The 18,000-nt window shown below is 31.5% G+C and overlaps 2 protein-coding genes across 2 annotated transcripts; one reads left to right on the top strand and one right to left on the bottom strand.

Annotated features, from left to right (window-relative positions):
- Positions 1-2,207: 2,207 nt before the first annotated feature.
- LOC105194253 (mannose-P-dolichol utilization defect 1 protein homolog) lies at positions 2,208-8,229 on the bottom strand. The gene is made up of 5 exons (XM_011159091.3): positions 7,895-8,229; positions 6,900-6,965; positions 6,520-6,652; positions 6,192-6,396; positions 2,208-4,265 (listed from the first exon to the last, which is right to left on the bottom strand). Exons 1-5 carry the CDS (start codon positions 7,980-7,982, stop codon positions 4,023-4,025), a joined length of 735 nt encoding a protein of 244 aa, XP_011157393.1. The 5' UTR covers positions 7,983-8,229; the 3' UTR covers positions 2,208-4,022.
- A 1,690-nt stretch (positions 8,230-9,919) lies between these two features.
- On the top strand, positions 9,920-17,514 carry LOC120358698. The gene is made up of 3 exons (XM_039453738.1): positions 9,920-9,943; positions 10,052-10,308; positions 15,262-17,514. Exons 1-3 carry the CDS (start codon positions 9,920-9,922, stop codon positions 15,701-15,703), a joined length of 723 nt encoding a protein of 240 aa, XP_039309672.1. The 3' UTR covers positions 15,704-17,514.
- The last annotated feature ends 486 nt before the right edge of the window (positions 17,515-18,000 follow it).

Here is an 18,000-nt window from a genome sequence, read left to right as displayed (position 1 = left end):
AAAATGTTACAGTTTTAATTAATTTTACATAATTATTTGGAATAACGATTTAAAATTAAACAATAATAATTTTATTATATTTTAATTATTGTATTGATTTTTTTCTACTTGTATTCTTATTTAAACAAATAACAGATAATTAAGTTATTCCAGATGCATTAACTTTTTCATTTTTTTCTAAAATTGTTTCGACGTTGCAAATGCTTCTCGAAGCATTCAACTGATTAAAATTGATCGATGAAACAATGCTTTGAAACATTTGCAGTGTCAAGTAGCTCATAGCCTTGATCTCACCCATTGTTTGCACATTGTTTATTTGAGATTTAATTATTTCACTAAAACATTATGTTTTATTCTTACCATTTTGTATATGTCTATATGTGTGTGTGTGTGTGTATGACTAAACATTTTTTTATCATGATACTATTACGAAATTTTCAACAGTATTTGTATGCGAAACAAAAATAAAACGTAATAAAATCCGTTTGCGTTCAGAAAATGGACGATTACTGAAACATTTTATAAATATTTGTTTAACTTTTTTTATAATTTTGCTATATAAATGATACGTGAAACATTGTTAATATATAAAAGATATTATTATAGTTTTCTTTTTTATGTCTGTTAATGATTTAATTTCTGCAAATTGTTCACTGCAAAATTTAAAAATTATAAAAAATATTTACTATTTTCTTAAATAATTTACAAAATTATATTTAATAATTAAAAAAAAATAATACTAATAAATTCAGAATTAGTTCACAATAATTTAATTTAATATTGGATTAATACATTTTTTTTATTTTTGAACTTTTCCCGGTTTTCTGTGACTATTTTTTAAATTCATGATTTTTCTTTGATTTCTCGCACCATTCAACCCGTAACGGTAACGAATTGATTGTCAAAAATGACTACTTTAACTCTAGCCTTTCGATTACTATTATACAAAATTGTAACGTCATTAAATTGTTATTTTAAAAAATTAAAATAAAAAAGAAGTAATGACGTCTCGTAAAGGTGACTAGTTACCTGTAATCAAGGCTGAGCAAAAAAATATTTCAAATACAAAATATTGGCATTCTTAGTATTTTAATTATAATATATAAAATACTGACAATTTTTCGATTTTAAATATAAAATACAACTTATATTTTGAATTTCAAATCGAAATGGCTAGTATTTTGTATTTTATAATTCAAATATTAAGATTGCGAATTGAAATACTTTTTGCCCAACTAGTTGTAATGTTATTTCCCTCTCATCTTTAATTCTTTGCTACAGAATTTTACTATAAAATAAAATTTAAGTTAAATGGACGTTATCTATTTTATAAAATAATTTACTTAAATTATATCATAATTTTACTGAAAGATTACTATTTAAAAAAAAAAAAATTCTAACAATAAAAGAAAATATTTTTCGTATACATATTTTAAAAGAGGATATTACGAAAAGGCCTGTTTTTGCTATTCTCTGAAGAGAGAGAGGGGTAAAGGAGGAGGAAGGGAGAGAAAAGAGGAGAGGGGAGAGAGAGAAAGGGAAAGGGAGGAAGAGGGGGAGAGAGAGAGAGAGAGAATAGATATTTTTTTAGTTATTGAGATAAGCCAGTGCTCGGAATTAGTGGCACATTTCGAGCCGATTTCCGAGGCGACGCCTACTGTCTCCCCTCGAGCCCCTCACTCCGCTCGCGGGCCTACAACCGAGCTGCCGGCCGCGCGTCAAATGTTGTGGCTCAGGAGCGTAGAGCGTCCCTTGTAAAAGAAATAGCCTAGGGCCTAGACTATTTCTTTTACAAGGGACGCTCTACGCTCCTGAGCTACAACATTTGACGCGCGGCCGGCAGCTCGGTTGTAGGCCCGCGAGCGGAGTGAGGGGCTCGAGGGGAGACAGTAGGCGTCGCCTCGGAAATCGGCTCGAAATGTGCCACTAATTCCGAGCACTGAGATAAGCAATCCGATGATATTAAAATTAAAATTATATTGTATAATAGCAGACACCATGTATAATAGCATAGTGATCTGTCTTGCAAATGACTGCGACGCCATGCATTTTCTCCGATTTAAATTCAATTTTGTATATGTTTCCGTCATGTAACATAATTTTAATTTTAAATTTAATTTTACTAACAAGTTTCATGATTTCTATTGCAGATCGCATGACTCAAAAGTAATTGCAATTGGAATGAAATTAGTCACGTTTCAACAATATAATACGTAAATAATGTTTTTATTAACAATACAAATTAAGAATTTGCAGTAATAAATTATAATACAGAAAATATATGAAATTCTTATTTTACAATCCGTAAAATAAGTACAAAAGATATTGTTTCGTTTTATATTGGAAAAGTAACAAACATATTGATTATGTCAATAATCCAGTCTTATCTAATTATACAATGCTTAATAAGTGACACTTTATAATATATTGTCATTTCTCATCTTTTAATAAAACAATATTGTTTGTTCCTACTTTGATTTCCAGGTTGTAAAATGGTATTAATTAACTGTTACAGTTCCAAATTATATATGTGTAATACTAAATTATTCCTGCCCAGATAATCAAATGTACCTAAGCAAAATTGCGCAAATTTGTGATTGCTTATGAGGTTGACAACTTGCAGCGTATTTGTCTCCAATAAGTTTGAATATACCGACATTGAAACATGCATACAGGGTGATTATTAATGACTGTTCCCACTTTTTACCATAGGAGCACGCATTTATAATTTCTAATATAATATGTTAGAAATACGTATGTATCGGTAAATCATGCTCCTATGGTAAAACATGGAAACAGTCATTAATAATCACCCTGTATATTGCATACAATGCATACATATAAATTTAATGGCAAGCACCAAAAGTTACCTCGTATTTCGGCAAAGCATTGTGTGATTCTATAAATTATTATAGTAACAGCCACAGCAATTTTAAATTAGACGATTTCAGAACATAAATTGCTGGTATGTCGTTATCAAAAGTTGTCATACGAAGACATCAATTTTACCAATAAATAAGAGTCCAACCAAATATTCGGTTTCGGCCAGTTTTGGTCAAAAATTTAAGATTTAGCTGAGTTTCGGTTTCAGCCAAAACTGAATAAAAGATTCGGTCACGTGACCGAAACTGAAGTTGCAACGTTTATTAATATAAAATGTTTATTTTTTAATAATTTGCCAGACTTGTTTAAAAAATACTTTTATTTTATGTTTCAAAATTTTATTGTTAGCAAGATAATATGACTTGTGATGCTACAGATAGTAGAATCAGTGTGTCACAGTTCATAATAAAAAAATTGTAATTCTCTAATAAAAAGGTAATAATGACACTAAATATGTGATAAACTATTGATAATTTATGTTCTTAAAGATTATATGTGTGTATGTGTGTGTGTGTGTGTGCCTTTAACCTCATTTTTTTCAAAAACCTGATGTGATGGAGCAATTTGATTGCCGGATTCGTGTCCAGCGCGATACATTTTATTCGAACAACAAAGCCACGTCGCCCAGTGTTATCAGTATTTATCATATTAGACAAATACGCACACTCACACATGCGCGCGCATAGGATATTTTTGTGCATGCGCCTATAGGTATGTAACTCTTTTTAGACTTTCTAAAATTTTCATATTTTTTGTGAGTTTCGATTTCGGTTTCAAATTCGGTCGAAACTAAAGACTGATCAAATATTCGGTTTCGCTGAAACTAAATAAAGTATAGTTTTGATTTTCGGACTCTACCAATCGGATTCACTTGTTACAATTTTGATACCATATGTTATAATTGCGAGCAACGTGTCAACAACAAAATACAAATACATTATCTGGGTATGTATGTATGTGAAAAACATTTTCAGAAATTTATTTCCTTATAGAAAGTAATTCCCAAGCATTCGTCTTCATATTATATTGAGCTTGTAAAATATCATACAAAATTTTTTTACAGCCGCGCGTTATTTTAAATTGGGTGTGTAAATAATCAATTGCACGCGCTATATATAAACATTTCTATTTTTTTTACTCTAGCTTTTTTTCTTAAGCTTTTCTTTGTTTTTTACATCCACATTCCAGTAATAAAGAAGCTGCGCCACTATTATACCGTTTGCCAGAGTGGAACACACATACATTGTTATCATAGTTGTATCACCCGTTTCTTGAATGGAAGTAAAGATTCTAGCGAGAGAACCCAAGAAGAGCATAAAACATGTAGCTGCTGATAATTGGCCGGTACTTCCATTAGTATAATTTGTATAGGCTTGTATTAACTGTAAAATTATGGATTAATATATTTGTCACATATACAAGAAAAGTTTAGCAAGATATTTTCAAGAATAGTTCTGATAATTAACACTTAATGAACACCTTTGTTTTTTTGAACATTTTTTCTACCAGTGTTGCGCTTAGATAACTTAAAATTTATTTAAAGATGAAATAAATTACACGTAAATGTATTTTACATAAAATAAACATGATTTAATTTTAATTTATCTAATGTAAATAAAAGAAAAATATATATAGTTTTATAATTATCTAGATAATTTTTAGATTTTGTTATTATTGAACACAAAACAATTCAGGATATGAAATATGTTCATATTTTTATTTCTAAATCATTTTTTTAAAATAAAAGTTCTTCAAATGATTTAATGTAATAAAAAATATTTCTCGTTGAATTTAAATCAATACCCAAATAAAAATCAAAGTTAAAAGTAGAAGGAATATATAAATATAATTTACATTATATAATGACTGACAATGTTTCTTGTAAAAGTTTTCGAGTTTTATAATTTTGGGACAATTTTTATATTCTACTCCTTTGATTTAAATTGCTATTCTAATATATATTGCTAGTACTAAAAATCTATGGTTCACATTACGTATCTATAGATTTTCACTGCTGACAATAAATTTCAGAAAGTAAATCCTGAAAAAATCTGTTAGGATAAATGGTAACTTGGAGGTTGAGACTAACGACAATATTTTATTATCGTTGTTATTCGCATCATCTTAGATAATTTAAAAGATAATATTTCTTTTATCTTAAATGAAGATAATATACATTATAATAATCCAGATAAATATAAGATAAAGCTATTTCTTTATAGATAATGATCTAGATAATTTTATATAGATAATGGCAAACACTGCTTACTGGTACTATGAGTTGTCCATGTTTGTCATCAATTATGACTAGGCAGGTAAGTAAAATTATATATAGAAACAAACAAAAAACTAAAAAAACTAAAAAAAAAAGAAATAACGATTTGCATAAAAATTAATTTTCTTCTATATGTCGTTCTTCTATATGTCCGATTACACTGAAAATAATATGTGCATCAAATATATTGGAAGAATTGCACATCAGCAAGAATCATTATGCAATTATTTACTTATCTTCTTTTTTAGTGGAATAAGCCTAGTAGGAAAACTACTTTAAAAAAACGCATTAACAATTATAATAAGAGTGATATGGAAAACTATAGTTAAAAGTTTATAATTATTATACAGGGTCTTTCAAAAGTGTGGAAACCTTTTAATATTTCCAAAACTAAGCATTTTCAAAAGAATTGTTTCAGACAAAAGTTGTAGAGTTTAATAAAATATGTATATTTACTTCTATTATTTTGACCTTAAGTGACGCCAAAGTCAAAATGATAGGATCTGTAAAGAGATATTTTTAAACCCTACAACTTTTGTCTAAAATGATTCTTTCAAAAATACTTACTTTCTAAAATATTAAAGAATTTTCACACTTTTGAAAGACTTTGTATATTGTCACAATTATTACAAGAAACATATAACATATTAATAATAAAAAATTTAACGTTTAATATATAAAAATAAATCATTTCTATATATGTTTTAATAATAATTTGGCGAAAGGAGTATACCCAGCATATTTCTGAGATAAGGACACCTTTGAGGCTATATGTATATATGTATCTATACATAAGCAAGAAGTTATGTTCTTCTTTATACAGAGTTTCCTGTAACTCGATCATTTAGAAATCAACACTTTTTTAAATTTACCTTTTTCGTAATTTTTAAACTGATTCCGAAAAATACAGAGGATAGAATCAGACTTCATAAACATTCAGCATAAATGTTACAATTATAACAGATATAGACATTTCAAAAAAAAGGTGCATTAAGTGTTAATTATGTATTTTATTAATAATTAAATTAAGTACCTTGCTAAAAAGGACAACGGGTATATTCAGTGCTTGGAACGCCCAAAGAACATGAATAGGCGTTAACCCACTGTTAGCTGCGCAAATTACTGCTAGATAAGCAGAAAGGAATGCAGTTGCTTTTGCTGTATCTCCATTATAATGCATTACTAGGACCGCAATAATTAAAGTCTGAATTCCCAAAAATACTCCATCTCCCCAGGCACTAAAATTAATATAAACAATAATTAAACTTGTGCAAAAAATGGCGAAATCTGAAAATTCTTTACTGATACACATGTGTATAAACACAGACATATATTTTGTATTAAATAAATTATTTATTTACCTAAATGGAAATCTACTGCTGAAACTGTAGGAAGACATTGCGGTGATAGCGAATAGATCCAATAATACACTGAAGATATTGATTCCTTCGCCACTTTTATTTTTTAGAATCTTTATAATTTGAGGTATCTTCACTAAAAAGAAAACAAGAAAAAAAATTAGAATATATTTACATAAAACATAGGCAAGATAAAAACATTGTTTAGATAAAACACTAAACCAAACTGTAGATATAGCTGTATAATTAAAAAGAATTGAAAAAAAATTGTTTGCTACAATTACATAACATTACATTTATAACACAAACGTAAAAATAAATTACATTTATAAAATATACATATTTTCACAAAGCAATAAACAAATATTTTTGTAAAAACTAACCAAGCAAGGAACCTCCAATGATACCTAGTCCTAGACCTTTGCTCAACGTTGCCTTGAAGCATCCGACTGAAACATTTCATAATCATATTTTATCTGCATACAATTATATTTATTAAAAAAACTTATTTTTAATATCGTTGATTTCATGACAAGTAGCCAATAAACTTTAAACTTACATATAATAAAATAGTCAAAAATTGCATAATAAGGTTATACAGAGCAAATGACTTACAAGGGAAATCTATCAGCAGTACATCGATTTTAATAAAATTTTGTGGATGTGTAGTATTCACTCAAACATTTACTATAATACAGCCATAAGGAATGTTTAGGCATTCTCGAGAAAATGATGATAAAATATTTCCAGTACCTATAGTACTGTTACAGAAAAAATCTTATAGCTCTTCTTTATTTACGCTAGCGCTCATTGACAAAATATCCATATTACCAATAAATGAGAACAAATATCTTTTGTGAAATACATGTGGGAACCCATCTAACTCGAAAGACGATTGTGTCGAGATTGTTGTAATTATCAATTTTTCCGTTAGACAAAGAGTTTTGCATACAAATTAACAAATGTCTAGACAAAAAAAGCAATAAAAAAATCATTTTATTCGGAGATCGTAGATGTAACGATTTATAGAAACACATTTTTACGTTAACAGTAAAGTTCTTCTGTAAGGTGCTGGAAATATTCAATCGTCATTTTTTCGAGAATGTCGCAACTTACAGATTTACTGTAGTAAATTTTTTGAGTGAATACCACACACCCAGAAAATTTTATTAAAATCGGTGATGTATTGCTGGCAGATTCTCTATATTAGACTTCAGAATTTTAACAGTAAAAAATTCAATCGCACCGGAAACATTTCTGCTCTCGATTTGGAAACATTGAGAGCAAAACGTTAAGAACAAAACGTTAAGAACAAATGTTGGAGAATCACAAGAAATTTACAAAGAAATTTACAACAAAACTGTAATATTAAACGTACCATGGAAAAAATTGAACTCGTCGAAGTACTCCTTTATACATTCTCGAGTAAATAAAAATAACGCCGCTTTTCTGATATGTTGTGCCATATTGCTACGATTTGTTCTGTATTCATCGACTGTATTATCTCGTGGTATAAATACACATGGAGTGAAGAACGGCAGCCTTAGACGACACGTTCGAAAAACCTTACGCTATCATCTACTATTACTATGCTATCATTAAGCGAATCGATGACAACTGAAACTTAAAAACGCGATAACGCGTGCCATTGCCACTACCAACAGTGCCAACTCACCTTGACATCAGTGTTGTTAGACGGGCCCGGTTTTTCACGCATGCGCGTCAAATGAGGCTTCAGTAAAGTAGATCTTAGTGACAGAAAGGAGATCTTTGGTAACCCATACCAATTTTGGAATTCTGCAAACTGACGTTTTTTGATTGCTTCTTTTGTTTCTGAATTTTATAAATCTATATTAAAATAAATAGATTAGTTCGCGTTGCTTGAAATCTTTAAAAATTCTTGTACTTAAAATAAAATAAATATACATTTAAGCAAATAAAAAAGATATATAGGAGAGATATATAGAAGAGGGAGACAACAAAGATATTCAATGCGAAAAAAAAAATATTGAGTGAAAGCAACGTGAACAAATCGATGTATATTTACCTTACCCTATCCTAATCATATGACGAGCCCGCAACGCGCCCCTTTCTCGGTACACCAGTTACAGCGCTGACTGTAGCCATGCATGCGCAAAAAACCGGGCCCGTCTAACAACACTGCTTGACATTCGCGACGCAGTAGTGGCGTGTTTAGTAACTACGTGGTGCAAACTTTGAACGCCTCTGAAGGTATTTGGTGAAAATTTTTTTTGAGAATTTTTTAGAATTTCTGTAGGGGAAAGTAGGTAAATTGCACGCACCTAAGGGAAATTTATCTCAGTGAAGTGATTTTTAAAGTTGAAATCGATACGAGTACAGAAATAGAAACTTTAAACATTTTTTTATCATTATGTATTGTCATATTGAACAATTTTTTATTTGATAATGCTATATTCAGCAAAAAGAAGCAAGTGGTTAAACGAAAAAATTTCTCGGGCCTTGGGTAATTGTACGTGCGGTTGGATAAATGGACGCGGAGGAAAAATGAGGTTATAGCCCATTCTTTTAACTACACTACACTGCACTACACTGTACTAGTGGCACTATAGTTGATCTCACGTGGTCTCACGCCTTTCAAGATGGATGCGTAAAATTGTCGACGGCGGACTTGATTTGATAAATAAACAATTACTGGATGACTATTTAATTAAATTTAATAAACAATAGCTCAAAGAACGCAGGAAAAAACGTACTTTTGTTAGGTATAACAAAATTAAACGAATAAAGTAAAAATACAGACTTATTGCCTTATTTTCTGAACGCCAAAATCGCAAGAAAAATCATGATTTTACTTTTTCTTATTTTTTAAATTAACTACGTTTTTAAATGATATAACGTATGGTTATATATTTAAAAAATGCCTTCAGCCTACAAATATCGTCGTGATATAAGTTTTATTCATCGGGAAGGTGCCAAACCACGAAGCGTACAATTACCCAGTGCGTACAATAACCCTACTTTCCCCTATAAATGTTATAACGTTTTTGAAAAATTTTTCGGATATTTGCCCGAATTGGAACATTTTTCAGAAATAATTTGAACAAATCTGAATATTTTTTATCTGATTATTTTTTTAGATCTATGTATACTATCTAAAAGATTCAGATAAGCGATATTTAATTAGACCAATATTTTGAATTACTAAACACAGATATTTGTGTTAGTATAGTTTTTAATATACTCGAACTAAAAAACGAATATTGACAAGACTTTCTATTTTAAAAGATATATTGAAAATAATGTTTTATTTTCTTTTAATTAATTTTTTTGTTTAAAAGACTGCAAAAAAGTATATTAAATATGTGATCAAATATTATTTTTAGTTAAATATAATTTTTAAAAACGTGTAAAAAATGTTTTTATGTCGTCCTTCGGTTATTACCTAGTAAAATTGATGTTCCTCCATTTTTCTCCCTTTTCCTCCTTTTTGACGAAAAATTCTCTCCCTTTTCAATTTTAAAGGTGGTCATCCTAGGTCATCCTACTCCACTAGCGACACGTGTTTTCGATTTCGACCCTACTCTCTCTCCATCTTTCTGATTCTAACGGCTGGCGGATCGAACACGTTCATTATTCTTACATCATTGTTCGGAAACTTCTTGAGTTGAAATCTTCTCGTTTGTGTGTGCAAGCTATACTCGAAGGAAGAATAAGCAATTCCTCGTGGTTACCGAAACGATCGGCCAGGACTCTACTACCGAGCCAGATATTTTTCAGTAGGACCACGAACTCCTGGTGGTTTTTTCTCAGGTCAGTATTTGTCTGAAGATCGTAAGGATCTTACGTTCTGCCGCCTCTAACCACTTGTCTTAAGATCATTAGGATCTTAAGAGGATGCTATAGTGACCGAAGAACTTCCTCGACGTCGGCATTGCAGATTATTTTTCGAGGGAGACCAGGCTATCGCTCTTTGTCCAACGCATAGATCTGTCTTTGTTTTTCGATTATTTCGCCATCTGCGAAAAGACCTATCAACTACAGCCACTGCTCTTCTTGCCATCGTTTACGTGCGCTAAGCGAAATTTGGATACGTACAGCTGTTCACCTATTAAACTTTTTTGTTAGGTTATTGACTGAAACGATACACAGTCAGTGTTGTGTGTTAGAGTTTTCTGAAGTTCGCCCTGGTCTCATTTTATACATACGAGCTGCAGAACGTCAGTAAATAACAAAAATTAACCTTGGTTGACAGATCCACGAGTCGAAAATAAATGAATTTTTAACTTTTTGATCGATTTTCTCATAAAATTTACCAGAGCAGACTTTGTTTTGGTGCGTACTTTTATTTTGCAAAAGGATTTTGTGATCTGTAAAGCCAATTCAAAAATTAATGAACACTGTAATGGTCGGTAATTTCCGTCAGTATAGCATCCTCTTAAAGACATTCGCCGTGTTCTTTCGGGAAACACTCGTCCAATTAAGGATCATTAGAATCTTATAGACATCCCTGCCGCAAATTTACTTTAAATTAGAACACTATAGAAATGTCTATAGTTCTGAATGTGTTTTTTGAAACAGGCATTGCATATACGGAATGGGGTTCTCCTTATACGATATAATTTTTAATAAGGTAATGAATATACGTATTACCATATTAAAAATTATAAAAAATTATAAAAGTCATATAAGGAGAACCCCATTCCGTATATGCAATTCCTGTTTCAAAAAACACATTCAGAACTATAGACATTTCTATAGTGTTCTAAAGTAAATTTGTGGCAGGGATCAGCTATTCCGTCAGGAAACGTACATCTAAAGATCATCAGGTTTCTATAGACATCCGCTTTTCCGTCAAGAAAGTACGTCTAAGAATCCCGAGGATCGGAGACGTTTTCTACTCGTGAAGCAAACATTCTAGTTGTTTCGGCAATTGATTTTCTCGTACGGGTCAGACTTCTTTATGCAGGTAAAGAAATCTTGAGCCGCCTGTACATTCTTCTTCTTCCTCTATATTAAATGGCCTTAGGCTTCGGGCGGATCTCCATTACGGTCAGAATGAGTAATTGCATGGTGGAGAAGCAATAGCGACTCTTTTGATTTAGCCTAATCGCCGTGGTGAAATCTTGTTTTATATGTGAGATGCAAAGTCTTAATGCGGGAAGCAAAGTCTTAATAAAATGTTAAAGTTCTAGGTGGATTGCGTCATCAATCCTAATCGCGCTTTTTTACGCTAAACACTGTCACCTTTAAGGTTGCTTTATGCAGGCCATAACCGCAAACTTATACCGGAATCTGTAAGAAATTGATCAATCATAATCGATTATTCTTTTATAAATTAATTATGATTGGTCAATTTCTTATAGATTCCGGCATAAGTTAGCAGTAACGGCCTGCATAAACCAACCTTTGCTGGTATACGGCCAACCAGTGAGTACCAGCGAGTCCCACCCGTACATTCGAGTGAGTGTGCTATTACACATGTCATACGACAAATTTTTTAATCGTGTTGATGCAGAATAAAAAATTTTTCGAGTTTCTGGAAATTTTCTATCCTGCAACCAATCAACACGCTTAAAAAATTCATTGTACGTGTCGACACGTGTATAGCACCCTGACGAAATCTCTGTCTCTGTCTTTCACTCCCTGTCACTCGCTTATTGTCTCTCTTTCTCAAGTGCAAAGATCTTTTCTTCTCGCTGGGTCTCAAGTAAAGAGATCTCTCTATCTATCTCTCTCTGTCTCAAGTGAAAAGAGATCTCTATCTCTCTCTGCGTCTCAATTGAAACGATCTCTCTCTCTCTCTCTCTATCTCTCTCGCTCGCTCGCTCGTAAGGAAGTCTCTTCTTGTCTTTATCTTACTTTTTTAGGCGTTTATACTTTACATTTGAATTATTTAATTTTTTGTCATTAATCGAAATTTAGCATTTTAATTATTCACATTTATTAATTAATAGCAAACTTTTCAATAAATTATTGTTACATTCGATCGTTGACAGTGTCTCATTTCTTTCGGCGTGTCTTTCTCCGAACTAACTCTTAAGTTTAAATAAGATCATTGCAAACTGTAAGAATAACGAGACAGCCAGACTCTGTTTTTGCCTAATTGTAAGTCAGCTTATCACGTTCAGTCGCTCGCGCGATGCTTATGCTACGCTTTAGTCGCTAATACGTGAGCAGCTGCGATAAGGATGACTGTCAATAAGCTGTTACATTAAAATAAAGTGATTATATCATCGCGCCTGAACGAACGTGGAGTGGAATTAGCGAGTTCACTCCAAACGATTAAAGAATTGAATTCAATCGAAAAAAAAATGTATTGCAGGATTTTAAAAAAATGTAAAATTTTTAAATTTTAAGTAATATTGTTATATGAAAAATGAATCATTTTTATTAAATATAATTTTTGGCATTCTTAAATACGATTAAGTTTACTACTAATATAAATATTTTATTTACTTTTTATCCTATGCCGACATAATCTTAGATGTATAATCAATATAAATATATTATTTTTTGAAAATAATATCATGTAAAAATGAAATGTGATAACATGTGAGAATTATGAAAAAAATAAATATAATAAATATAATAAATACAATATAATAAATTAAATAGAAGATGGTCCAAAGTCGGTCATAACCAAATTTTGGAGCTGAAATAATGTTTCATATGTTTCAAATTATATTGAACTGCGCGCCGTTATTTTCGGTTTGAAACACAGCTCTTGAAAATGAAACATAATTAAATTGAGAATCAATTTAATAATACCAATGCTAACTTACATCTCTCTATCTGAAAAAGTAATCAAAATGTACAGAATATTTATCATTCATTTACGATTCTCAAGATATTTTTAAATATTTTTAAATATTCTAAGTAGTATATTAGAACTGCTATCTCTAAATATATGAACATTTGTTTTATAACGATGTAAACATTCCTCTATTGTATTTCTCAATATTTTAATTTATTACTTTTATTCTAAAAAGTTCTTTTTTCTCCATATACTTTTTCTAGACATAAAATTAAATAATATAAGACTACATGTTGGAATTATACAATTAGTAAAAACAAAAAACTTTCTTTATTAACTGCTTCTATTATTGTGCGATATTATGCACTGTCTTGTCTGGGCTATTCACATAATGTTCAGTCAGAGACGTCAGTTTAAGAACTCTGATGTGCTATCTGTACTGAAGATATAATATTTCAGATATTTAATATTTATTTATCACAGATTTCGCGCAGCAAATAACATTTATTTTTTATGTTACACGTTGTATACGCGAAATTGACAGCTTTGTAATTATTCATCGCGTATGAGCGAAGACAGTAATTCGCATCCTCTAGCTTGATTGCACGTTCTCAAATTCATTAGAAAAAAATGTTGCAACTTTAGTATCCACCACTGTATCAATCGTAAAGTATTGTTTTCTTCATAGCAGACTCACCAAAAGTTGTCTCTAACGTTCCAATTATGTTTACCGCACTTACTTTTATTTATAACGCAAAATTTCATATAAATTCTTTGATTCATTTTCACACTTCAAAAATCGATAAGTATTCCAAAACGCGGCTTCTGTACACTGGATGCAAAAACGCTTGCGGCGCGGCGTAGCAAGCGTTTCCGTATCCAGTGAGCAGTAACTTGCTTGTCCAAAACCAACTACGCATTTAAAATGGTTAAAAATTCATATAAATGTCTCAGAAAAAGAAATGGAATCAATCGGTAACGTATTAAAAGCAAAACTTAATTACTGTTATTATTGCTTTTTATCTGTTTATTAATTATTGTTATACATATTTTACATAGTAGAATAAGATTTAATGCAATTACAAATAACTTAAGCTGAAATACTAATTATTTGTTAATATTAATTGAATTTGGTATTTTAATATTTTAACTGTATTTATTATTGTGTTTTCTCTTGTGTGCTCCATTTTAGAATTATATATATATATATATATGTAATGTGTAATTAATTGGGTTTTATTTTTGCGGATTGAAATAATAATTGATCTGAAAAAAGAAGTTTCATATTTATTTACAGGTTTTATTTACACTATTTACAAAACTCTTACCTGAAAAAAGAAAAACAACGTTTAAGTTTATTTATTCCTAATAGTCCTTCTCTTTTCTTTAACAACTTGAACATGAACTATCGTTTGCTCTTATTCTCCTAGCTTTATCGAGCACGTGTAAACAGAATCATCTCTATCTTATCTCTCGCTATCTACACTACTAACAGAAGTACGCGGGAATATTCAAATTAAAGAACATACATTTTCTTTACATATATACTACAATATACTCGTACAGGTCCCAAAAAGCTGGCATCTCCTCTTAAGAACGAATTCGTTGGAAAATTCTAAGAAAAAAATCCTAATACAAAAATGTCGAGGGTATAATGGTTTTCAAATTATTCGCGATTAAAGTTTATGAATCATAGAGCTGATATTTCACGCGTTCAGGCATGGTGATATGACAAAGTAACACAAGCGTACTACTTGACATGGAAGTTGTCATATAAATACGCAGTGACATTTATATTAAGAAATTATTCCTATAGGAAACATATTTGTACATTACATATGCATAATTAATGTTATCAACAAAATATCAATTCAATAACAAGATGTTATGATAGCCGGTCAGCTGTCAAAATAAATTAAGAAAAAGTTAATTATAAAAGTTATTATCATATGAACATAGTAATGAATTTATTTATGAGTTAATACAAGTATTATTTTTTGTTTTACGAGGAAGAGGAAAATCTTTACAAGCCCTGACTACATTGAGGAACTGACCGCTGGGTCATCCAGGCAAGGTCAACTCGACCGGGACTATTCCGGACCAGACCAATCCCATCCGATCAACCGCTGGCGGTCCTCACCCAATAAAGTAGGAAAGATGCCCTGGAGCTCGTACTCTAGGATGTGGAGGATTCGATGCGAGTACATCGTCAACGATACTACCACACATCGCCTACCCCCTAAAAACTTCTCTCTTTTTGTGCCTCCATTGAATGATAAATGGTCCTGGCCAACAATACGTCATTCCTTCGGTGACCGTCCTTTCTTAAAAGCTCTTTATTTTTACAGTACGGGTACCCTCACAATTTTGAGTTATATCTCTAATCTTATCTATTCTACATTGTTCCTAAAGTTAAATAATTATATTTATTCATATACACTTATGTACTAGTTCCTTTACAGCTCTTATTTAGCGTGGCTACCGCTCTCCTAGAGGTGTCATAGATCTAATGTTGCACTTTTATAACACTATACTGTTAAATATGTGTTAGTCACACTATGTCCTGGTGCGAAGTCTCGCCCAGGAAGGCCTTACTCGTGGTGGTTCTCGTGCTCTCCTCTGCCTTTCTCGGTTGCTCCTTTTCTTTTTTTTTTTTTTTTTTTTGTTTCACGAGGAAGAGGAAAATCTTCACAAAGCCCACTCTACTCCGGAGGAACTGACCGCCGAGTCACTCGGGCAAGGTTGGCCAGACCAGAATTAATCCGGACGAGAACAACCCCTCCCGGCTAACCACTCGATAGTCCTCCCTCGGCGAAAAGGGGAAGACGCCCTGGAGCCCGTACTCCAGGGTGTGGAGGATTCGATGCGGGTACATCGCTAACGATTCTATCACGCATCGCCTACCCCCTAAAAACCTCTCCCTTAGTATCTCTTACTCTGAACGAACTTACTCTGCTTCCCGTCGGACGTCATTCCTTTGGTAGGCACTCGCATCCCATACAAAAGTAACTTTCGCAGCAAGAAAATACGGGATCCTACTCTAATTAATATATCTTATTTCGGCCGTGTTTCAGCTATGATCTTCACTAATTTATACTTATTTAGTATACAAAACTTGCCAAGTTTAAAAAAGGCATAGCCGCAGTTTTCTCATGGGTGCCTATTAGCACCTGTATAACACGCATGTTTCGTGTTAGCGTCGCTGATATTATGAAGTTCCTGTAGCTATGCGGGTAGGGGCGTAGCCTAGCACCGGGCGGCCACGCGCAGGGAGAATGTGCGTCCGCGCCCCTTTGATGATTCTTTTCTTTAATGGCACTTTTGCAAAAGTTCTTAAAAATTTTCTACTTACTAATATCATTTAAACTAGCTTCGAAAATTTCCTCCAAGCTAAGATCAGCCTCAAAAGCTTCCATCAGAATGGTCCGCTGTGTCTGCCACGCTTCACATCGCGCGAGTGTGTGTTCTGTCGTGTCGGGTTTCCCGCTCTGATAGGCACACGTTGCCGACAGCAATCGGGACATATTTCTATTAATATTTTCATTACTGATTCCCCATGATAGCAGTCTCCGAAAATCGACTGAAAATTTTATACATTCTTGTTTTTTCAAGGTACGGATAAATTATTACATCCAGTGTGTCAGAACTATATATATGTATTGTAAAAAGAAATTAAAGTTTTCTTTAACAAATATAAATTGCAGCAAAAATAAATTGATTAATAGTATTTTGTATAATTTTTGACTTTATTTTTGTACTCTAACCAACGAAAGACTGGTTCGTTTCTGCGTTTTAACAAAAAAATGTCAAAATTTTAACACTGCAGCAAAAACGCGTAGATGGTCTATGCGGTAGTTTTATGAGATGTTAGATCAAGTTAACGTCAATTTGTTTATTATTCGTAACTTACTAAAAAATAACCCAGAAAAGTGTAAAGATTACGTACGGGAACTAAGTATAGCTCTCATCAAGCCTTTTTTGACGCATCGTCTCACTTTTTCAACGTTGCGAATTGTATTGCGTATACGAATCGAAAGTTTTGTAGATTACACAGACATTCTTAAAGATCAAGATTCTCGCAATTTGTTGGCAAACAATAAAATAACCAAACCAAAAGATGTTTATTATGTCCGTCTACTTTTGATCAAAAAACAATGTATAAATATTAAAATGTGACAAACCGATGTGTAAACATCATACAACAAAAATTTGTTGCGAATGTTCCATGTAATAAATAATAATAAAATATGTTGTATATTTTACGTTGTTTCAAGTTTTATAATCGAAAACAATTGAAATAACAATATACACTAAAAAAAAGAAAAAAGAGGGACACTTTCCAGGCACCAAAAATTAGGCTATTTTCAAATGACTGTAACTCGGTGAAAAATCATCGTAGATAAAAAATAAGAAAAACATTTTGAAACTTGAAGTTTCAACTTTAAAGCTCTATCAGCAGATTTTTAAAGTTCTTTTAACTTTCTCGTCTTATGCAGTAAAAAAGCACACCTTTTTCTGTTTCTTAAAATTTCGTATTTTTGACACTTTATAACTCGATCAACGATTTTTTTTCGAAAAATTCAAGTAAATTAAATTTACCAAAGCAAACAATTCATTTTTATTTATTTTCAATTTTGGCTGAGGTCAAAAAATGATTCATATATAATAAATTTACAGTTCTAAATAAATAAGTAATGTTATTTCCTATATTGCCGCGCGACAACCGTTTCCATATTTTGTGAAAAATT

This window comes from Solenopsis invicta, chromosome 9, assembly GCF_016802725.1.
Source record: "Solenopsis invicta isolate M01_SB chromosome 9, UNIL_Sinv_3.0, whole genome shotgun sequence".
Classification (NCBI taxonomy): domain Eukaryota; kingdom Metazoa; phylum Arthropoda; class Insecta; order Hymenoptera; family Formicidae; genus Solenopsis; species Solenopsis invicta.
This window is presented reverse-complemented; position numbering and strand designations above follow the sequence as displayed.